This window comes from Rattus norvegicus, chromosome 14 (genome assembly GCF_036323735.1).
Source record: "Rattus norvegicus strain BN/NHsdMcwi chromosome 14, GRCr8, whole genome shotgun sequence".
NCBI lineage: Eukaryota > Metazoa > Chordata > Mammalia > Rodentia > Muridae > Rattus > Rattus norvegicus.
Genome location: NC_086032.1, coordinates 87441038 through 87464863, shown reverse-complemented (window position 1 = coordinate 87464863; position 23826 = coordinate 87441038). Strand labels below are relative to the sequence as shown.

The 23826-nt window shown below is 50.8% G+C and overlaps 1 protein-coding gene across 12 annotated transcripts in view; it reads left to right on the top strand.

The window, feature by feature from the left end:
• Tns3 (tensin 3) overlaps positions 1-23826 on the top strand; it is a 232017-nt gene that overhangs the window by 154594 nt on the left and 53597 nt on the right. For 10 of the 12 annotated variants that reach the window (XM_006251460.4, XM_063273400.1, NM_001170459.2 and 7 more), the window contains one exon: positions 13044-14300. In XM_006251460.4, the coding sequence (XP_006251522.2) occupies positions 13044-14300 (1257 nt within the window). Of the gene's footprint in view, positions 1-3715; positions 3870-6902; positions 7075-13043; positions 14301-23826 lie in introns of those variants that run through there. The other 2 variants (XM_039092228.2, XM_039092229.2) reach the window with 2 other exon arrangements.

The following is a 23826-nucleotide window of genomic DNA, read 5'->3' as shown; positions in this document are numbered from 1 at the left end:
CCTGAAGCTCTGGACTGGGAGACTCTACCCACATGCTTAGTCCTTATGAAGGGTCTCCTGCTGGTTGCAGTGGGCTTGTTTTGGAACAGTGACATTTCCAGGGTCAGTAGTTTTCTGATTTTGGTTCTGTAGCTTCGGGACCCCATGTTGGTACTTAAGGGCCATCCTGTCTCCGTCCAGCAGCCTCCCATGCAAGCCCTCCTTCAGCCTCTGGTCCCACCTCTGTCTCTTTATAGTGTTCATATTGGGTTCTCGTGTAGAACTTTATTCGAAGGTTGAGCTCGGTCTTTGGCAGTTGGAAACCAGCGCCCTGCCTGCCCTTTTCTGCTATCTCAGAGTTGAGATTATTTTTTGAGGCTCACATACAAGAACGTGATAGCAAACACACACTGCGACATTTAAACAGTTTTGCCGTACCCTTGCGGTTCCAGGAGGGGAGGATACAAATAGTTTGAGTGTTATAGGTTCTGTGAAGGGCAGGGCGTGAGGATAGAAGGAAAGGTCGAGTCAGGGAGTGTGCTCTGTGCTTGAGCTAATCCAGCCTGGACTGTGAGACCCTGGACTGTAAGACTTTTAAGCCATCAAGCTATTGGAGATTCCAGGTTATTGTCATGATCACGTCTGATGTTATGTAAAAGGAGCGAGCATTCAGGGACCTCAGACCGCAGATGTACTTGGTTTACACTGTAAATGGGAACGGCTTTGGCTACATTTTGTGGATAAAATTTCTATTTATACATGGTGTTCCTTTCTCCCACAGGGCTTGGACGGTCAGGAGAATGATTTTTAAGTAGAGCAGAGTTCTGAAACCCCCTTGGGTGCACACTGATGACCTCGCAGAATCTCTTTTGCCTCATTGGAGAGCCAGTGTGGTGGCCTATGAACCAGAGCAAGAGACAAGTAGGGCTCCTTTGATGCGTGAATCAAGGATGATCAGAGCAAGTTAGAAAGAACTGATTGGTATATAGGTCAGAAGAGAGCGGTGAGGGAGCCAGGGAGGTACCGAGGCTGAGGTTAAAAGCTACAGCTTTAAGGATGAAGGCTGCAAGAGGTGGGCCAGGAATGCAGAGAAAACGGTTTTGTCCACACTTGGCTGTTGCAGCTGTTTGGAATATCCCAGACAGGGTGGGCATTTTCATATAGAAGTTATTTCCATATGCCAAGAGCGAAAATGAGCCTGTTTTTGTCACCAGGGATGTTAGAATCAAGCTGAGTTCTAGAGAGTCAGAGCCGGGGAACCAATCAGACGGATGTCTCAGGAGAGCCATGGAGATAACTGTGATAGGTGAGCTTAGACCAAAGCTGATATGGATGTGGGCACAGGGCTGATCAGGACCAGGACCTTGGTGAACAGGGCACCCTGAAGTATAGGTTTCTGGAGATAAATGAAGTTTGATGGATAAATCTCGATTTGGGACATTTGGAGAGAGGCAAGGGCTTGGGGATAGAGTTGCCTAGGAGGCTCCATGGAGACCAGAGTCGGGCCAGTGGGTGAAAGGATATTGCAGTGAGACCTTGGGGCTCAGTGTTGTGGGCTGCAGGGAAGCCAACTCAGATGGTACAATCTAGAGAAGACCAAGGGTGAAGGAAACAGAACACTGGGGGCCAATGGACCAACGAGATCAAAGTGCTGGGGGACTCAGTAGTTGCGCCTGGAGGGTTGAAACTTTCTGCCAGAAGATACTCCCCTGTCTTCTAGGTCTAGAACATTCCCATCATCCTCAAATGGAACCTTATGCATTAACGGTCATTTCTAATCTGCTTTCTCTGGTCTCTGGAAACCATTCATTCTTTCTCTGGATTGCCCCATTCTTGGCATTTCACATCGGTGGAGCTACTCAGTCTTCTGGGGCTCACTCTTCCTGTCCCAAGTTCTCAAGGTTCATCTCTGTATCTCATTCCTCCTCATGGCTGACATCCCATCAGAGCTCACACTAGGCCATCAGCCCATGTGCATCTGGGTCACCACGACTCCTGTACAATTATGGATTACGTGGCTATGACCATTCTTTTGCATGTGTTGCCATTAGGATATTGTTCCGTCTCTGATATTACCAGTCACTCTTTCACTCTCTCCTCTTGAAGCGTCTTGTCCCTTTCTGGGTCCCCACGCCGGACTCACATCAACCCTTTTCCAGGTGTCCCGAGTGCCCACTTGGCCAACCATTCTCAGAGACACATGAGAAGCCCACTCCAGCCTTCTTCAGTAGATATATTATTTCATGCACGGGATCGAAACTTCCCAAGGTTAAAGGTTTGGTGCCTTTCAAAGCCCCCAGGGCCACAGAGCTGCCTTCTGGCCCGACTTCAGCAAAGCTTCAAAGGACCATGTTGTTTCGTGAGCCCGCAATGCTCACAGCTTAAGCAGGCTCATGTAATCAAAACCCACTCCCAGGGAGTCTGTGGAAACTGAGAGGACGTTGGCACACCTGCCTAGTGGCCACAGCAGCAGCAAAGCAGGGCTGGAGGCCAAGTAGATGCTGGTTGGTAAAGACTCGGGGCAGCAGCTCATTTATAATGTTGTCACCTGCACCCTCAGATTATAAAGATAGAGGACAAACCTGAGCTCGAAGTCACCTCCACCTCACTGTGACAAATGGGGAAAAGAGACCACTTATGGGTGGGCTGTACAGGATTTCTTGGTTTCTCTGTTGTTGCTGCCCTCGCCGCTGTTTTTCCTCCATAAGTTTGGGATCCAAAATTTGATGTTCAAGGTTCCTGTGCCTCGGGAAACACAGCAACGGCTGGACATAGTTAGCTCAGACCCAAGGAGGCCTCAGATGCTCTAAAGGGACCCGGGCATTCATTTTAGTCCCCGAGCTAGGTTATTCAAACATCTCCTAATCTTTTTTCTTTTCTTTTTTTTTTCTTCCTTTGATGTGGATGCTTTGAAGGGAAAACAGGTTGTGATTAGTAAATCCCTGCCTTTATGGCAGTGTCCTTGCTCGCAGAACGAGAACAATGACTTTGCTTCCCTCCTTGGGAAGGGGTGTTACTCAATACCCTCTCCCGAATCCCACTTTTAGTAGGACTTCTTGCACAAGAAGCGCATTATGTCCTGTCGTGGAGGAGATCCTTTCTCCCGAGGGTGAACGGAGTTTATCAGAGATCTTGTAAGCTGTGTATGCTTCTGTTGAGGTCTCAGGTGATTTATCGAAGATAAGTCTTGCCCTCCGCCTGTACACCTAGCCCGGACTTGCCCTTCTTCCACACCGAATGACTGGAGACATCTGTGAGGGTTCGCACTGTGCTGTGGGAACCTCACGGAATCAGAGAGGCTCTGATTGTGCCTGTTCTCTCTGCTTAGAGTAGAGGCATGTGTTTGGGCCGGGACTGGTTTCAGCCAGGGAGAGAGGGCATTGGCTGAAGCCCACCTAAGTTGGATATGATGGCGGCCTGAGATGGAAAAGGCTCGCCTGTAGAAATCACAAAGGTTAATATCGACACCACCCTCTCTGCCACAGGGAGCATAGAAGACAAGCAGCTCTAATAAGGGGGCTGTCCTGCAGGGGTTTTCTGTTTGGATCTTCTAAAGAAGGCAATAAACAATAAAACTGGTTTGTGTAATGCATGGGTGCTGGCCACTGAGCAGAGTGTGGAGGCCTCTGGACCCACCTCTCTCAGCCTGAGGAGTTCAGATTTCACCAAACCTGATTGCATCAAACTCCGCCCTTATGTTTACATTGCTTGGGCCCTCTTGGGCAAAATCAAAGTCCCTACAGCCAAGGAGATTTTTGCCTTCTGTGCTAGCTGGAGTGGGAGGCAAGGTGCTCTGGGAAGGAGGCGGTACCGGGATGCTGCCCAAGACTCTTTCCTAGAACCGGTCAGACTCTCTGTACTGAAGGAGTGGTCGAGGGTTTAGAGGGAAGGTAAGCAGTGAACGTGTGTTTGCGAATGTCTCTGTGTGGTGCCCTCTGAGACTTGCGAGGTCCCCCTTGATGCTGGCCAGAGAGAGCTGCAGAGACTGTACAGCGGGATGTGGAGAGGATCTGACATGTCCAGCAGGGTTGATCCAGGAGTGCTCGCAATCCTGACGAGCCTGTCATACCTGAGGGAAACGCTCAGGGTGGCTTGAGGCAGAAGGGTCTGTTGTGAGGCGCGTGCTCAACTCTTTTGGCCAGTTCTGGTCTCATCCGCCTGGCTCTATGGCTCATCTGCCCAGTTAGCCTGTCCCGAGGCTCCTGTCTTCTATTTTTCTTGGCCTGAATCTGTTTCCTGTTTAAAATGTCTTCAGGGAGCTGGGTCAGAAGGCTCCAGGATAGACGCTGTGACCCTGTGGCCAGCATTTGAGGGTTAGGGGTGTGTTTGTATGCTAGGGGGGCACCTGGTCCTGTTTTGGACCTGCTGTCACAGACCTTCCTTCATTGCCATATTCTGGTGCCTCGCCCAGGAAAAGTCAGGTGCCTTAGATTCCAAGCGCTCCAGCTGCTCTTGGAGGAGGTAGGGTGTGGGGCATAGTTTCTTTCCAGAAGGTCGGCACGCTGCTGACCTGGTGTTTCTGTGTGGCAGTCGTTCTCGCTTTTGCTTCCAGTCCTTTCTTCCCTGATTTACATTTGTCCGAGATTGCAAAGCCTCTCTGATTTTTCTCCAGTGTCCCTCAAAAGCGCCAAGGACAGTCGCTGCCAGTGGGAGTCCTGTTGCTCTGTTGCTGACACCTGCCCCTGGCTTTCACAGGTCGCCTGCCTTTGAGAGCTTTGGGTTGTGTCTAGGGCCTCAGGAAGTGAGAGTGATGGGGTAGATGGGAGTTATTTCTGGAAGTCTGTGGCGAGAAATAGAGACTGCCTTCCACAGTGTGGAAGCTTATTTTCCTCCTGATTGTTTTAAATGGAGAGAAAGGGCCGATTTCTTCGTATCAAAAAAATATGTATGCTGTAGATTACAGCTGATATTTTTAAACACACACATTAGCTCTTGGTGGCTATGTGATAGAAAATAATTCACTACAAAGCAGGAAATATTTAAATAGCCCAGAGGCAGAACCCTGGTACAGCAAACTAAAAGCCAAGCTTGTTTCAGTGAGAGGCTAGCAGTACTCAGTACCCTAACCCTAACCCTAACCCTAACCCTAACCCTAACCCTAACCCTAACCCCTAACCCGTAACCCCTAACTGAGTAGTACAAATGTCTACTCGGAAAGAAGAAAGAGTGACGTATGGAAATTGTTCCTGCTTTTGTTTAGCAAGGTGATTGGCAAGGTGACATCAGGAAATGTCTCCTGATGGTGCGGAAGGTAAGACTTTTCCAGTACCTGAGCTCACATTAGACCCCAAGAAGGCAGGGGCTTTGGGGACAGCCGGCCCTCATCCCTGCCTTATACTCTGGGACAGCCGTGATACTAGGCTGGTCCTGATGATGGGCTCTCCCATGTGTTCCAGCCCCCCCCCCCCCCCCGTCACTACCATTCCTGCCAGCCCTATGCATCCTGCTGCATCCGTCAGCCATGCTGTCTGTTGGGAAACTCATGGGTTCATTTGCTGTATGTGCCACAGCTCAGCTGTCAGCTGATTCAGTCGAGAAGAATGGTCTAGAATTTTAAGGAGAGGTTGAGTGATGCATAGTCAGGGCTCCTCAGGTCTATTGGGTCCTTCTGGCCTTGCCCCTGGAAAATCAGCTGTGGACTGTATCTCTCAGTCATGACCTGGACTGCTTGGGGGACTGGTTACCTGCCTTATAGGAGGCTTGTTATACAAGGGGAATGAGCCATAGAGATTCGAAGTGATTGGCCCGAGATCACAAAGCCGTGGCCAATCAGAATGACTAATGACAGGGAGGTGCAGGGGTCGAGCTGGCTATGCTAGCAGTGATCTTACCCTTTCAAAGAGGAAGCAAAAGAGAAGAGGGATGGGATTTAACAGGAGGCTTTGAAGAGGAAAGGGGACAACAGAGCAGGATGGGGCCTGTTGTCCTAGCTTCTGACTCTCCTCACAGTGGTTGCAATGATAGGAAGCTGTTGAGTGTTCACTTGTGTGAGGAACATTCTACAGCAGTGCTAAACCAGTCAAGATGGAAATGCTCATCATGGCCAGAACATTCCCACACCTGTTTGCAGCCTGCCCTCTCCCTTGGCTGCACTGATCCATATCTTGGCCTTGCATGGCCAACATGTTCCCTTCCTGGAAGTCTCACGATTGCAACCTTTGAGCCTGGCTGTGCTCACTTTGGTATCGTCTTCAGAGAGCCATCCAGGAGGCTGCTGGAGGCCATTTGCTCTTAAGGGCAGTCTCTTCTTCCTACAGCCTTTCTTGGGAGGGCTGCTCCTCCTGGGTTATGTAGTGAGAATCTGTGGTGGCCTCCACTTACCTCACTGTCTGAGTGTCTTTGAGCAAGTCACTTTAGGGTAACCCAAAGGAGACATGACTGGGTGGTAGCCACTGTATCTTCTAGGATCCAGGAAAGGCTCCCAACTGTAGTGTGGACCAAGACCTCAAGTTCACTAACTGAAAGAACAGAAACATACCTACAGCCTCAGTTTAGGAAGCTAAACACTAAACGGACCATCGGCACAAGTGCATTGAAAAGCACTTGAGTTCTGACTTGGCAGGATTAGACATGCCAAGAGTCAGGGAGGGAAACCCAGCACTCAGAATGGTCTCCAGGGACTTAGCATGCAGGAGTATGAATGTGGCTTACGTAGCTTGGGCATTCAATCTGTGGAAGCCAGAGAGAACATTCCTTTCCAAAATTAAATTGCTGATCTTGTGTTTGGCTGGGAATGGAATGCAGTCTGAAGGAACCAAGAGACTTGACTGCAAGTAGACAGTGGTCTTAACTTCTGATTCTGTAATGAGTGTGTTTTCCCCTTCCCTTCCCTTCCCTTCCTCTCTCTTCCTTTCCTCTTCCCCTTTCTTTTCCTCCCCTTCTCTCCCCTCCCCTTCCCTTCCCCTCCCTTCCCTTCCCTTCCCTTCCTCTCTCTTCCTTTCCTCTTCCCCTTTCTTTTCCTCCCTTCCTTCCCCTTCTCTCCCCTCCCCTTCCCTCCTCTCTCCTTTACTTTTGTGTACGTGTTTTTTTTTTTTCTGCGCGTATCTGTGTATACAATATGCAAGTGCACGTGGTGTCCCAGGAGGCCGTAAGAAGGTATTGGATGCCATGGACTGGAGTTCCGGTGGTTGTGAGTTACCTTGTGGGCCATTCTGCTCTTGGTCACCAGGCTGTGTCTTCAGCCCACACTGCTCAGCATTAGTTCAGCCAGGGCCTCTCTTTCCGCCTATGACTTGGGTTTTCCTTCTCGGGTCAGTGGATAACCAAGCCACTGTCCTGGGGTCCCTGGGACAGCAGTTTATCCTCCAGTTGAGGCACAGGAGAGGGGAGGTGTAGGGTCATCTCTGATCAGGTTGTGGACATTTCTGCAGCCCCTGGTTCGGTGAGAGCAGTCTCAGGAGGGTGTGTTTCCTCTGCAGCCCACCCCATCTTTCCTTCAGTGGGTCCACCCGCCTGCCCGCCTCCCTCCCGTTGGAGCTGAGAATGGTGGCTCAGGCCTATCAGCCCTGCCCTCTAGGATGCTGGGCAGTAAGTTTGCAAATTCAGCAGTCGCCTAAGCAGCAGGTTAAGTTTAAGGCAAATCTGGGCACCTTCGTGAGATCCTGCCTCAAACTAAACTGGGAGAATTCGTGCACAATATGCATGAGGCCTTGGATTCCAACTGTATGTAAGACTACAGGGAGGGAAGAGGATAGAGGAGAGGGGTAGGGAGGGAAGGGAGGGAGAGAGTGAGTGTGAGAGGCAGGGAGGCAGGGGAGGGGTGCTCTCTCCCATGTGGAGATATGAGTGTCTCTTCTGCACTTTGTTCCCCCTGGTTCTTTCTCGGTCATAGCCTTCCCAGTATCGCATAGCTTAACCAACCCTGGACACCAGGATGTCATGGCCAGTCAGCATACAAGCTGCTTCTGAGGCGGGGGGAGGGGGTGGGGGGGGCTTTCAGACTGACTGGGCCTGGTGACAGCACACAGGGAATGGGGCCACAGGTCTCTTCCTTGACTCTGGGAGCTCATTCGTTCTCCATCTTCAGAAGGAGGCTGGCTTCCGACTGCTTCCATTTGTTTGTTTGTCCTTTGAACCATGGGGCATGTTAAAAATCTGCCATTTAAATAGTTGTCCTTGTAGCTTTAGATTCCGCATCCGGAGTCAACTAAGTAATCAAGGGTTGACACCATTCTTTCGGGTTTTGCATTGAGATGCCTTAAAGCCCGTGGGAGGATGTGTGTGGAGTTTGCACAAATGCTAAGTCATTTTCAATGAGGGCTTTGGGAATTCGTGGGTACCAAAAGATTACTGGTGGAGAAAAGAAGGCAAGGGGTGGGAGAGTGACAGAACTCCAGCTTCTAGAATCTAACCCTCCCACACCTCTGTACTCAAACTTAGATAACATACCATGGTCCATAGGATGCTGGGAACCCTGCAATCCTGCAGGGCTAGAGTGTGCCAGGGTGGGACTCACCTTTTCTGCTCCATGAGCAGCACCAGGGGCCCAGAACCTAGATAGCAGTTTGTTTAAGCAGTATCATTTTTTGGGGGGAAGGGTCTGGATGAAGAACATGAGTTTCTGCAACTCATTTCCAAATCAGAACCACAGTGTAAGGAGTTGTCTGCCTTAGGGGATGATGGACACCTTTCCGTATTCACCTCAGGTCCCTAGGGGCCTCCAATTGTGAGGTCTCCTAGGCTTCTATTTGGGTTAATTGGCAACAGTGTAACTAGCCGGTGTTCATGCTTAAGTTTCTTTTCTAACCAGGATGCTCTCAGTGTCTTAACAATTTTCGTGTTATCCGAGATATGCCAGCATGAGGATGGGATGGCCTTTGTTCCCTGTGTAGCTTAACAGCATTAGACACAGCTGTATATGGAAGAGGGACTGATCCCCAACGCTGGTGCTCAGAGCTCTGTGGGTCTCCGCAAGGAATGTTCACCTCACAGGTAGCTAGAGGTTATGGTGAGACCGGAAATGACATGCTACCGTTTACTCTGCTTCTGCTGCGTTTTACAGATTTGGGTTTTCTTTAGCTTTTTGGAGTCCTGAGGTTGGTTGACTCTAGATACTTTTCTTCATCTGTTCCTGGTCCCGTGAAGGCCAACCACAAGAGTGAGGGGTGATTGCTTAGCCCCGCCCCCACCTTGCATGGACAGTCAGACCTGGTATGCTATCTGAAAGGCGGCCATTATCCAGAGTATAGGAAGTTGGGCTATGGGTGGCCCAAGGCTGCTGGGCCCGTCTGCTTTTGGACCCTTATTGGCTGCTTGTGTGACCTACGCTTTGTCATGTGATGAGAAGCTCGGAACAGGCAGTCTCTCCAGTTTATAATGTCCACTGGGTGCCAGGGCTGTTCTCTTGGGCAGAGTACCAGAGGAAGCAAAGCAGAGGAAACCCGTGCCTCAGATACGAGAAGCTTAGAAAAAGTGCTGTGCAAGGATGTTTGCTGGCACAAGACAAAAACCCAGCCAGGAAGGGCATGATGAGGAAGAGGAAGCTGGGAGGAGGGGCAGCAGCGGTGAGCAGTCGGTGGGGTGACCGCTGAGGAAATGAATCTGAGGGAGCTGCTGGGCATTCTGCATTGTAGAAAGAACTTTTTGTTCCTGCTCCTGGTGTCCTTCTCAGGGCTTGATGGGCTGAGTGCCTCCCTCCCATGTGTGCTTTCTAGTTCTAGTTCAAGTGTCAGGGCTGAAAATGTCACAGAGAAACGGCAGAGTGAGGACCTGTTCCTCTAGGAAGAAAGAGAAGCTTAGGCACCTAGTGTGTCCAGAGCGGAGACTGTCATCGCTCTTTCTCAATGATGGCCTTCTGCCAGAAAACAGGGCGGATGCAGTGAGGGCCAGAGCTGCTGTTGTCCTCCTCCCTGTGGGCCTGCAGGTGCAGCCGAGCAGCTGTTACCTCAGGCAGCTTCCTCAGCCTTCCTGACCTCCCCTGTCTTGCACAGCTTGTAGCAGGAGGGGCCAGCTTATGCTCTCGGCGTAGATTTCCTGGATATTCTGTGAGGTTGAGAGCGAGTCATTCCTGCAACAGGAAGCTCAGGGGATGTCTCTGGCTCCTGTTGGGGTTGCCTGTAGGAACATAACCTTATCCACCGAGCTGTATGGATTTATGAGACCCTCTCAAGGCTCGGGACTGGAGCCGGCTGAGATCAGGATCATAGGTGCTGACGTTTTTCCTGTGTCTACTGTCATTTTATGATTTCTTTTACTTGGGGATAGCCCGGCAGTTAAAAGCGTATACCACAAGCTGGCCATGCATGCCTGTAATCCCAGCACTTGGGAGGCAGAGTCTCTGGGTTTGAGGCTAGCCTGGTCTACAGAATGAATTCCAGGACAGCAAGGGCTACACAGAGAAACCCTGTCTAGAAAACAAAACAAGATGATGATGATGATGATGGTGGTGGTGGTGGTGGTGGTGGTGGTGGTGGTGGTGGTGGTGATGATGGTGACGACGACAGCAACAACATCAGAACATAAACCACTCCGCAGTGCCTTGGAGTTTGGTTCCTAGCACATCAGTACTTTCTGGCTGCACTCCAGTTTAAATTAGAAAATTAGGAGAATAATATTACAGTTTATTCTTTCTTGCATTTCTTTTTCTTTTTAAGCCACGGTATCCTCTAATTAAGATTTCTGGAGGACTCCTACTTCAGACCTGGAAGCTGGAAGGAAATAACTATTTTAGCAGCATGCACTCTGACCTGGAAACGAGCAGACTCCTTGCCCTTAGCTATGTGTCAGGGATCTGTGCTCTGGCTACCTGGCTTCTGCAGGGAACTGGAATAGCAGCCATCTGGCACTCTGCTCTGTGTGTGTGTGTGTGTGTGTGTGTGTGTGTCCCCGTGTACGTGCACGTGTGGGGTTTGGGGTGGGGTTTAGGGGGTAGGACATCTCTGTGTATAGGTGTGGGGGTGTGGGGGGCATATGTGAGTAGGGCATGTGTATGTGGTGTGTGCAGGAGGAGATCTCTAATTCTTATGGAGCAGACAGTTCTCATGAGCATCCCTTCCCCTCATGCTGTGTAGAACAGAAGGAGGTGTTCTGGGTCTTCTGTAGTTGAGTTTCCTATAGCAGACCATTCCCAGTGCCAGATGGGCCTGTTGCTTGCTTCCGTAGCACCTAGGAAGATGCTAGTGTGTCCTGTCGTTAGTTCTAAGGCCAGCCAGCCCCCCACACAGAATCACTTCCATCCCTTGTGGTGGGGGAGCCTGGGGTTGAGGCATGGGCTGGTGTTGCCGTGTTTTCAGGGGCCTTTATATAGCCTCAGCGATTCTGCACATGGTTGCTTTGCTCTCTCCCTGCGCCGGTGGGTGGTGACATTTGCGAGTGACTTCGGATTTCGGATCATCTTTCCAGGCGTTTCCTTGTGTATTTGTAACAGAGCTGGGTATAGCACATGCCTTCCGTCTCCCTGTCCGAAACCTGGCTCACTGTCACTTGCTGTGTAATTATTCTCAGGGCCACCAATGAAACTTCAAGTCTGTGCGCCTAGCCTTGTCTGTGCAGTGAGGTGGCGTGGAGCTGCAGGTGCACCCCGGCCCAGGAGCCTGGCTTCTCAGTGCCTCCCACTCCTGAGACAGCTGCTTAATCTTAAGCTATTTACTCTCCCAGAGCCTCTGAGCTCCTTAAACAAGCAGTAACAACACGAAGGTCCACAACTGCACACTTGAGCCCAGCGTGCAAGCGGCGACATGCATGTCGCCGCTTGCCGTGTCTCTGAATGAAGACTTGCTTTATTTGCAGCTTGTGTGTATGATTCCTACCCCCCAGAGCTTCCCTCCCCCACGTTCTACTTTAGAACGCGGTTGGGCTTCTCTAGGCTACACTACACATCAGTGGTCTCCACCCTCGGTTCTCTGCATGCTTGCCCTACACTGCAGTTAAACTGAGAGCGGAGCCCAGGCTAAGCGTGTCCTCGGAGCTGTGTTCTCAGGGATGTGTGAGCACTTGGCACCGGGACCCCATACCCGCCGCCCAGTATGTCAGGTGCTGAGCGTGCCTAAGTGTCCAGCCATTCTGAGGGGCTGTGAGACAGGGGCTCGGGGATAGTCTCTCCTGCGTAGATCAGATAGCTGCTGCGTAGGTGGCTGGTGGCTCAAGCCTAGGATTCTAGGTGCCTCAACAGCTCGGCCTTCCAGGCATCCAGCACCTCCCCTGCTGTGGAATGCCTAGGATGCCACCTTACGGAAAGTTCAGGAGGATGGGGGAGGCTTGCAGGGGAGATGTGCTGACTCCAGCTTCTTTGAGGAAGCTCTCGCTATGGCACGCTCTGTGTGGCCAAGGCAGTTATAACTGCCAGTCAGCAGATTGTGGCTGGGGAATCTCCACGTCCAGCCTCCCGGGCCCTAATTAATAACAGCCACAGGGGCGTCAGCTGTTCCTGCCCACGTTGTTTACATGGCATTCGTGTGTAGTGCATGCATGTCAGCCCCAAAGGATCCGACATCTGGCAGTCATCAGATACCTGTGTTGCCCCGAGCTTCCCCCATTATTTAGCACACCCCACAGTACTCATGGGACAGCAGGCTATCAGCGACACAGTGAACTTAATGACAGTTAGTACCCTGCATGTCCAAAAAACATTAGATATATCGATGGAGTAGTTAAACTGTTGATTCTTGGGGATTCACAGGAACTGAGCTGGGCTCAAAATAATGACATTAATAATTCAAAGAATAAAAAGTCCCCAAGCGTCTTAATAGATGTGTGTGTGTGTGTGTGTGTGTGTGTGTGTGTGTGTGTGTGTGTGTGTGTGTGTAAGCATGAAGCTGAGGTACTAGCTCAGTGATCACTTACCAGCATGCATGAAATGCTGGGCTCTACCCTCAGCATGACAAATGAAACAAAGCAGGAAAGGCAGAAATGACTTCAGCTGAGTACGTCTGATATATGAGTCCTTCATTGCTGCTTACTCTGCGGAGAATTATGTAGAGATTGGAGACCTAGTGGAGCCTGCCCTTGCTTATTATTGAGTTGCGTTATAGATCCACTCATCTGTTTAAAAATGTGCGTGCCCAGTGTTGTAGGTCGAACTTCCTTTTCTCCCCTGGCTTACAGCCTGTCTCTTGCTTTCCCTACAGTGCTACACACACAGGGCCCAGTGGATGGCAGCCTGTATGCCAAGGTGAGGAAGAAGAGTGCCTCCGATTCTGGCATCCCCAGTAGCCCTCAGGGCATGCCAGCCACCAGCAGTCCAGACCACGGTGACCACACCCTGTCAGTCAGCAGTGACTCGGGTCATTCTACTGCCTCAGCCAGGACTGATAAGACAGAAGAGCGCCAGACCCCAGGAGCACGGAGGGGCCTGAGCCCTCAGGAGAAGGCAGAGTTGGACCAGCTGCTCAGTGGGTTTGGCCTGGAAGACTCTGCAAACTCCCACAAAGACATGACTGACATGCGCAGCAAGTACAGCGGGACACGCCACGTGGTGCCAGCCCAGGTCCACGTGAATGGAGATGCTGCCCTAAAGGACCGGGAGACCGACATTCTAGACGATGAGATGCCCCACCATGACCTGCACAGTGTGGACAGCCTGGGTACTCTCTCCTCCTCCGAAGGGCCCCAGTCAACCCACCTGGGTCCTTTCGCCTGCCTCAAGAGCAGCCAGAACTCCCTCCTGTCTGATGGCTTTGGCAATGGTGTTGCTGAAGATCACAATGGCGTCCTTTCTCCAGACCTGGGCCTTGGTGTAGACTCCGTTTATGAGCGGGAGCGGATGTGTGGGGGCCGAGAGCAAAAGCAGCTGCAGCCCCTGTCGAGGAAGCCCTCTGCACCCACCCCGACGCAGGCCTATGGGCAAAGTAACTATTCCACCCAGACTTGGGTCCGTCAGCAGCAGATGGTGACTGCTCACCAGTACAGCTTTGCCTCGGATGGGGAGGCCAGGCACGGCAGCCGCAGTGCAGTGGACAGTGCTGGCCTTGCCCAGCCCTCACCCCACATCCCAGTTACTCCCACCCATGGAACCAGCAGCAGAGTGGCTGTTCAGAGAGGCATCAGCAATGGGCCAAATCCCCCTGACGCACAGCAGCTCTGTCCTAGTAAAGCACTCCAGCCCCGGTTTCCAGATGACAGAGTCATGAATGGAGTAGTACATCAGGAGCTTAACCCTGGCCCCTCCCCAGGCTCTCCTACTCTGGATATCGACCAGTCCATTGAGCAACTTAACAGGCTGATCTTGGAGCTGGACCCTACCTTTGAGCCCATCCCCACACACCTCAGTGCCCTTGGCCTCTCAGCCAATGGCTCTATGTATCCTGATGGTGTGGGAAGTGGGCTCCGGTGTGGTGGCAGGCTGGACCCTGTGGATGGCCCTGGCCGGAGTCCTGGCCGGCAAGGTGAGCTGATGGGTAATCGGTGTCAGGTAGGAAGTTATCCAGGTGGGAATTTGGATTTGCTGAAACTCACGATGGAGAGGTATTTTCTTGGGAGTTTTTGTTCTCAACGAGCTGTCGTCTAGAATCCGAGGGGTTACCTTGGCACTAGCAGAGCTTGTTAGCAGAATTGGACGGTGGGAAGAAAGAGGTACAAAACTTGCCTATAAAATGGTTTGGGGCAGGGTTGGGGTCCCCTGAAGGGGAATATCAGTGTCTTATTTCACACACTTTGTCATGCCTGTCAGTGAGGGCAGCAGGTCATTTGAGAGCCCCAGATAGCCTGATCCGCATTCCTCTGCCACCTGCTAGCAGTGTGCTGTATACACTTCCTGAGCCTCAGTTTCCACATCTGAAGAATCGGCTCAACGGCAAAACTTCTCTCAGTTCAGGAATGTTTAGGGAAGAGTGCCAGGTGTCCCTGTGAGTCAGAAGAACTGTTGGGCTCTCGAGTCATCCTTGTAAGAACAGAGGTCTGAGTAAGCAGTCAGGGTATGCAAATTGTCCTATTTACAAATATATCATCCAAGCTCCTGAGACATCATGTTGGCTGTTCGTGGGTGTTCATGTGTTAGAGAGAAGCTTGGTGGTTCTTGATGACTGAGGGAGACAGGTACGTGGGGCAGAGAGTGTGGAGTGTCCTCAGAGAAGCCCAGACGCAGCAGATCCGGGTTCCTGGATCCTGTGATCTAGAACCAAGGCCAGAGACATAAGCTCAGCAAGGGCGATGAGCCTCGGTGTGAGGACCATCTGTCCTCTGCACCTTCTGAAGCTGGCGAGAGAGAACTGTGTGGGCCTTTCTCTGCCTTAGAACCAGGGGACCTGGACACCAGGGCAGAGGCTTCTTGGCAAGGCCAAGTTCCGTAGTAGTGGACAGTGTCCTCTGGCCACGCCCGGGGGAGTGTTTCCTGCAGACTGCATCAGAGCGATAAGGCCTGCTTTGGGATCAGATTACTACCAGGTGTTCCCTGTGTGCGTTAACACGGGGTCAAGAGGGTTTGAGAGATACCTTTCTCATTGGATGAAAAGGCAGACAGCAAGCCAACGTGTACGGCATGGTCAGAACATCCTGAGACAGAGTCTTGGAGTTAACGGAAGGGACAAGGCTCAGGCTGGGGTCGGCCCAAGGTTATCCCAGGAGGGACTGGCCAAGGTGAGGTGTCTGTGTGAGGGTGGTGAAGGTGGTGGCAGATTAGATGGAGCAGCGGGTGTTGCTGGGAGCCAGGACCTGGAGGACAAGAAAGACAGTGCAAGAGAAGGCTGTCCTATCTCCTCCTTTCTCCCATGGGTGCTTTTCTGTTCTTCTCAGTGAGTCCATGAACATCCCCCTTAGCATTGTGTTAGTGATATTAATGGTAGAAGTCCCTGTGTGGGCTGAATATTGCTTTAGGGTTCTGGCAGAATGGCCTAATAGTTCGTCTTCCAAGGACCCTTGCCCCAGGGCCTTTCTTCATCCTGCTGTCATGTCTGTGGAGGTTACTAGGTGACGGACGACGAGGCTTGAGTTTGTATGGACCCTGTGGTATAGACCCATGGTCTCTGCCCTCTTTGAAAGGTTGCAGCCTAGCTGATGTCTGGCCCCCTTTTCAGGAAGGAACAAGATCTCGTAGCATGGGTCCTAGCCAGTGACAGGATTGCATGGACTGCCAGCTAACTGGCATGCTGTGACTTGCTCATGCTGTGGAAAGGAAGGGCTGCCTAGTGTCTGATGAGAGCTGAGAAGAGAAGCCAGATTACATTACCTGTCCTGTGCTGGGCTGCATCAAAAGACAAACAGCAGGATCGCTTAGTTGGTTGGAGTACTGGTAGGTATGTGCTCTCCCCAGTACAGTTCTGAGGCTGTTGTGGTGCTAGCATATAACAACTCCGCCCCCTATGGCAGAAACAGTAGCTGTGACTGAGGACCCAGGCCAGGTCAATTGAATTGAATACTTAAAGGAAATTCGGAGTTCTAAGGTTTCAGTGGAAACACTTAAGCAAAAACCTTTTAACACTTTGCTTAATGAATGTTCTTGGAAGATTGTACTTGGGAAGAATAAATCAGAAGCCTTTCTTCCAGGAACAAAAACTCTGAGGTTTGGAAAACTTTGCAAGTGTTTTAATGGCGTATGTGGGTGGACACAGGACCCAGGCTCAGGGGCGTCTTTTCTAGTTGACTGGATACAGTCCTGAGGGATGATACCCCATCCCTGTAGGAAAGCAGGGATATAGCCAGGGACTGGAGAGCATCCCTTTGTGGCTTCCTCCCTCACAGTGGCCTTCCTTAAACTACCGAAGAGATGGGTCACTTTACTAACTAGAGTTTTGTTTTAATCTTAGATCTCTTTAATTCCTTTTCCTGTAAAGTATAATTATCAAATGAAACAACTTTTCTACTTAAACAGCAGATTAGCAATTTGTTCAACAGGCATCCTGGGTCATTGTCAATCCTTTGGAGCCATAGTGGTTAATATATAAATGTGTGTGTGTGTACACATGTATATATGTATATATATAATGTGTGTGTGTGTGTGTGTGTGTGTGTGTGTGTGTAATGCAAAAACAACTTCTGCAAAGGTGTTTTTGAAATTCAGAATCCTGCTGCCAATGAGGCTCTGTCCCCAAGCAGCGAGCGTGAACACGGAGCTTAGTGTGGGGACAGAGCCGAGCTGGAGACACCCTTCTTGCACCCAGCTGTTCTTCCAAGATGAACTTCCTATGTTAAGTCAGCACCAAGCTCCTAAATCCTCTGAGGCTTACACTACACTTAATACAAGAAGCCTGGGTGTGGCGTACGCAGTCGCACAACTTGTCTTGGAGCTCAACGCAGGAAAACTCGTTTTGATAAAAATCCTATCAAAAAAAAAAAATGCTTGCGTATTTATCCACCTGGGTGAAGGAGGGGGCACTCTTTCCTCCCCGGCAGGTAGAGAAAATGCTAAGGCCCTGTTGATCTTAAATTCCATAATTTAATTAAAATAAATAATACTTTAAATAAATTTAAATTATTTAGATAAATAATTTAATTTTTAAAAAATTATTTTTTAAAATTTTCTACGTGTACAGGTACTTTGCCTGCGCCTATGTCTGTGCATTACTTGTGCGCCTGGTGCCTACGGAATCCAGAAGAGGGGCGTCAGGTGCTCTGGGACCCCCATGTGGGTACCGAGACACAGGCCTCCTAGAAGACTGGCCAGTGCTTTTAACCACTGAGCCACCTCTCTAGCTCCTGATTGTAAGATTTAAGTTTCCGTGTGCATGTTCCCATCTCTCAGAGGAAAGATTGAGTGACGGGTGTTATAAAACAGAAACTCCCAGACGTTAGAGAGATTCCGTATGGTACACGTGGCTAAGCAGCTGATTTTTGAGCCCCTGTAAGTTTTAGGGTCTTTTCGTTTTGTCCTCTCGGTTTAGTTGGGTGCAGAGGGGACTGAGGCTGTTGAGCTGCGTGGCCGAATAGGAAGGGCCCAGGGACACCGAAAGGTTTCATGATGTCCCCAGAACATCACCGTGCTTGCAACCCAGCCCCATTGTGGATTCGGAATTGCCTGACTACAGCAGTTCTGAGTCCTGTACGTACATGGAGATTCTGGGCTGCCAAGTTCCCAGAAGTTCCCAGAATGCTCTATCTTTTCCATGAGCCCGCTCTGGCCCACCGTTTCTCTCAATTCCAATGCCAGCTGAGCTCTCAATTCTGAGCATTGACGCAGCTTCACTGTAGGATGTTGGCGCCTCGGCGTCCTCAAACCTGCAAAGTCTTCCACATTCCAGAGCATGTCTTAAATGCAAAAAAGCTACCGTGTGAAGTAAGGAGAGGAGAGCAGCTCTGCCAGGGCTCCCCTGGGGGCCTGTATTCCTGCACAGCCGTGTGGCCTCATTCACACCAGTTCTGCAGGGAACGGTGGGCAGTACACTCCCTCCATGGGTCGGGTTATTTCTGAAAAGAAAGCGTGTTTGAAGGCTGAGTGCATCTGAGGACGTTTCTTTCACAGTACAGAAGGAATAACGGCACTGCTGTGGCTGCAGCCAAGGCTGCTTGGGATGATAGTGATGGTGGTGATGGCAGTGACAGAAAACACGCTTACAGTTGTCCGGATCTCACGTGTCTCCCCAAGGTCCACATCATAAATGCTTGCTCCTAGAAGGTGCCCTTGACGTGTGGTAGAAACTGTAAATAGTGGGGCCTAGCAGGTCTTTAGTGGTTGGGGGTATGTCCTTGAGTAGACTACTGGGAACCCTGTCCTTTCTCTTTCTCCTCTCCCTTGCTCTCTGGCCATGAGGAGTGGTTTGACATTGCCACACTCTTCTGCTATAATGACTTCAGGACCAAAGCTGCAGGGCCAACTGATTGTGGATTGAGACCTCCAAAGTCCTGTGCCAAAATAGCCCTTTTTCTTTCCGGAGCGGTTATCTCAGCTGTTTGGTGATAAATAGCGATGATATTTTTATTCCTCTGGACTTGCTTTTCTAGAAGGGTTTTGTTTTTGTCGTTAGTTGATTGGAAGATGTTGATTTCATGAGATCTGCTCAGTAGAAAGCCATGTCATTTGCTAGAAGGGGCCATTTTGTTTCTTCATTTCCCAGAAAATGTTGGATGGTGCTGATGACTGTGTGATGGTATTGGCGACAGTGGCGGCAGTGGGTATGGTGATTATAGTGATGGTTTCCATTGTGATGATGATGGTGGTGGTGGTAACGATGATTGAGAAGATGGTGATGATGCGGTGATGGTTGTGATAGGAATATAGAAATAATTCACTCTGAGTACCCTCTCTGTTCTAATGATTTCAGCCCACCAGGAAGTAAAAAGCCTCCCTCTTGTCCTCTCTGTGTATCTTGGCCATCCTTTTACTCCGCTGCAGTCCTGCGCTTTTACCAGCCAGGCTTCTTCTTGATGTTTGCCGGGATGGGTAAAAGCCTTATAGGTATTTGTGAACTGAGATCTTGTCAGGGAGCAATGCAGACCCTTTCTGTCTCCAGCTGCTCTGCTAGGTGGACACTGAGGTGAGGGGAGGTCGTACAGGGGGTTTATAAGGCAGCCCGACTCCACCCTAGGACCAGGGAGGCTGACCAGAGGTGAGGAGTCTTTCTGGTGCATGCACTGATGACTGCAGTGTCCTATCCCTTGTAAAACTGGGACGGGGAAGGCAGTTCCTTTGGGGAATTTTGCTTCCTCAAAGTGCCCCCTAACCAGTAACTCTGCGCCCTCACTCTGGCGTGATGCTCCCTGGCTGTACCTGATTCATTGGCAGGCCCTAGCCTCTGCTCTCCTGCTGCTCTACTCAACTTCAATTCAGCCTGCAGGTAGGTAGATTTCCGGGATCCCGACCTTTAAGTGGCAGTGTCGTACTGGGGCTACCTGAGGAGGAGCCTGTCCTGTGCATGACAGGAAGCTGGCTGCCCATTCCACACCTTGGAGACTTCTTGTTTTGTGTCATTAAAACATTTGATCCTTGTTCCATTAGTCTCAGTGGCCCGATGACAGGAACCTGACAGGCACTTCTTGCACATAGCACCCTGGCCTTCCTCACTGTGTTTTTAGAACCCCTTTGCTGTGGGAGGAGTGCATGAAGCTTCAGATTGCAGCTTGTAGTACTGCCCTTGTGTGCTTTCATGGCAGGGACCAGAGATGTGGGAGAGGAGGCCCTCATACAGTTCACCTTTGCTAACACGTTTCAGTCACCATGGCCACTAGCAAGTCAAGGAATCTGGGGAGCGTTCCACGAGACACTCACAACCAGACCTGGCCAGTACAGGGGTAATAATGGCCAGACAGATGCCCCCAGAGGGTGTGGTATTTTGGGAGGCTCGGTACTAAACATCCAGTACCAGGCAGAGATGTCAGGGAGGAATGCTGGATGCGGGGGTGGGGGTGGGGGTGGGGGCAACCACTGCTCCAGTCTTGTGTTCCAGGAGCCCCAGAGGGTGAGCCATGGGTCCTTGGGCAGCTCAAGGCTTGTCTAAATGATCACTGTCCCATCAATGGTGAAGGTGGATGTGACAGGGAGCACTATGGGTAGGGCTTTGTTATAGGTTAGGAGTCACGGCCCAGAGTCACTTGAAAGGACTTGATGCATGGAAATGTCATGGGTAGCATTTGCTTCCAGCTCTGCAGAGGAGTTTCAGACGGGAGAGAATTCTGCATCGGGAATGCATTTCAGTGGTACAGCATTGCTTGGCTTGATATATGAAAGGTCTTGGGTTTTTTTCCCTGCAGGGGGTGGGAGGGGCTACAGTTCTTCTAGGGCAGCTGTACGACTGCTGTACAGACAGTACCATCGTGAAGTTTCTGAACTTTTCCTATTCCTGCCAGAGAAGACTTAAACCCATTAGCGATCACTTCCCATCAACCCAACCTTAGCCCCCAGCATACTAACCTACTAGATTAGCTGTTCTTGCTTCTGGTATAAATGCAATTGTTCACTGTGTGGTTCTTCTTGACTGGTTTCTTTTATAGAGCACATTATGTTTAAAGTTCTGTAACTATTGGGTCCTGGAACCCTACTGGCAAGTGGAATGTCCCAGATGCGAGTCATGGGTGAGGTGACCAGAGATCCCGTTTGGAGCTTGGAGCTTTTCAAATGCAGAGGTCACTCAGCAGTGTGGAGATGCTCTCCCCAGGTTTGGGGGTATGCTCTCTCCCTTCCAGATACGCCTTCCCCAGAGCAAGCACTTTGGATTCCCAGGGGAGCATATTTTCAATTCCGTCCCTTCCTCTGTTGAAGCTCTGCAGAAGTCTCTTTCCCCGTTAGGACCAGGTTGGGAACAGAGATGGGAAGGAAGGGGGTGACCCTGTGTGTACACAGAGGGCTTTTCCTGCCTCCTCACTGATGTCACTCAGAGTGATGTCACTCAGCTCCCAGTGTCCTACCCACTTTCTTTATGGGAAATGCATGCCACCTGCTCTTGAGGAACAAGTCCACTGGGTGACCCAGGCCTACTGAGCATGTCTTGGTTCAGCTTGCTGGAAGAGAACACATTAGTCCATTCCAGAATACAGTCGGGCTGATCTGTCACCCCACACCTTTCTCTATTCACCCTTCTAGAGGTTCTGCCTGTTTACTTGAGTGAGCTGAACTCAGGAGGCCCCTACCTCAGACAAAATGGCCTTTGCCACATTTGTCTTCGCTCTCGGGAATATGAGGGAGTTTCCAAAGCCACCCACATGCCATGGAGGGCCAGCCTTGCGTCTTTCTTCCATAATCCTGTAAGGATGAATCCATCGCTTACTGGTGCTGCTTCCTCTAGGGTCCCAAGTCAAAAATAAAGATTGTGTTGCAGAGTGGGTCATGCTCTCAGACCTGTTCCCTTTCATTTTCATTAGTTGTGTGTTCCTGTGTGTATGTGAGATGCTCAGTGCCTTCTGAGATGTACTATTGGGGTGCTCAGTCTGGTCAAGCCAGTTAGCATGTCCATCCCACTGCATGCATGCAGAGTTCTGGTAAGAGTCCCAAGTCCCCCCTGGGCAGGGCGAACTATTTCCCAACTCCACATATGCTTCAGACTGTAACCACACGGGGGCTTTCGGGATTCGGGTGCTGAGGATGAACGTGTGTGTGTCTGCAAAGGGTGGCTGATTGGCCTGGTAGGGGCTTGAATGTGTGAAGAACTTTATGCTCACTGACTGACTCCTGGGTCCGCATATGCTGCGCCTGCAAGTTGAAAGCTTTGTCAGCCATGCCATGGCTCCAAGGGAAGAGTTGATGGAGAGGAGGAAGGATGAGGTGCTCAGTGGAGAATCGTAATGACATTCTGCTGCAAAACCATGGGTTTGTAACTGTGGTTGTGCGTCTGGTCACTCAGAGAGTTGACTCATGGCTCTTTGAGGCTGGGATGTTCCCCCAGGTTGCTTCTAATGGGGCCAGAGTTTGGGACTGTGCTCTAGAGGGCAGCCAGTGGTCAGGTATCACTGCATAAGCTGCCTCCCAGAGGACTGGCAGGTTTACTTTAGCAGCAGAGTGGGCCATAGGTATTACCAAGGAGAGGATTCTGCTCTGAAGAGCCAATATGGGTGTCATGGTGTCTCTTGCTTGGTACTCTTCTCCCTCTTTCCAGATGATACCAAGAAACTTCTGGGTGGCTCATAGCACCGCTGATGGACACAAAAAACAGATCAGCGAGGAAGGGTTTGGTACCGTTCTCACGATTAGGGGTTTGGTGCATTGAAAAATTGCAGAACTGCCAAGGAACACTGCGTGAGATTTATTCTAAAATGTAGTTTTCCAGCTAAATCGTCTAAACCCCGCCCCCAAATGCACGCTGGGAGCATCCCAGTAACAATGTTACCTCTTCTGGGCTATCCTGGACTCAGTCCTGCATGCTAACACAGTGCCTGACAATCTTGGCCCGAATCCAGTTCTTGTGGGCCCTATATTTTAAAACCCTTCCCACAAGGCCTCCAGTGTCTCTAGATGAAGGGCTTGAGGGAGTTCCCTGTCATGATTCCCCCACTATCATGGTGACCTTGTCTAGCTTGACTGTCTTTGCGCTGCTCCCACATTGCCCACACAGCTGCCTGGCCTTGGAGTGCTACAGGGCTCTGTCCCCATCTGTGTTCTCGGTGGTTTAGCATCAGCTTCCCAGTCTCTCTCTCTCTCTCTCTGAGGTTTGGTGCCCTCCAGAGACCCATTATAGTCTCAGCTCCTGCTTTGTCTGAGAAGGTCTATGGTGGTCATGGGCAGTGCTCAGAGGGTGTGCCCACCTACCAATATGTGGGCTTGGGGAGTATTGTAAAGGGGAAATAGGGACTCAGGTTTTAAGCTGTAGCCTTTGGGTCAGGTGGAAGGATGACCCTTGCAAAGACAGATGACCGCTAGGAGCGCTGGTAACAGTTGATGGGCTGTGGGGCATCCAGTCATGCTGCTAAGCAAAGCGCATGGTTTTTCTGCTTGTCCCTCTCTCCATGGGGAGCCTGGCTGCATGGAGGGTTCCTGGAACAAGGCTCATCGGCATAATCATAGGACTCCATACTCTGTGCTCACGTGGGCCTTAAGTGTCCTGCTGCATTCTGAGCTCCCTGAGCTTTTGCAAGCGCCAGGGCCCAGTTTAGGTTTCCTCTTTACTGGCAGGGAACGTGCTAGAACAGGTGTAGCTCCCCACCACACCTGTGCCTCAGCAGGCACAGGTGGGAAGGGAGCCAGGTGGACCCCAGCAGGCACAGGTGGGAAGGGAGCCAGCTGGACCCCAGCAGGTACAGGTGGGTCTGCCACAGTTACGGGAGAGGCCCTGTGCCTGCAGTGGTTCCTTTGAGCTTCGTTTGGTCCCTGTTCCCTCCTTTGGGTGTTCTCAGAACCCCAAAGGGGTTGGTGTGAGTGGGAGGCTGCCTAGAACCCCCGAGAAGGCTCCTTCAAGTCAGCACAGCTTCTAATCAGACCAGCTTCAGTAGGACCCTAGAGTATCCACCAGCACACCCTACTCCCACGAAGTCCTTTTGTTTTAATTGTGTTTTCCCGCCTTTTCTGTTTTCCTCTGGATCTGACTTCTCACAGGAAGATGAGAAATATTGCCGTGG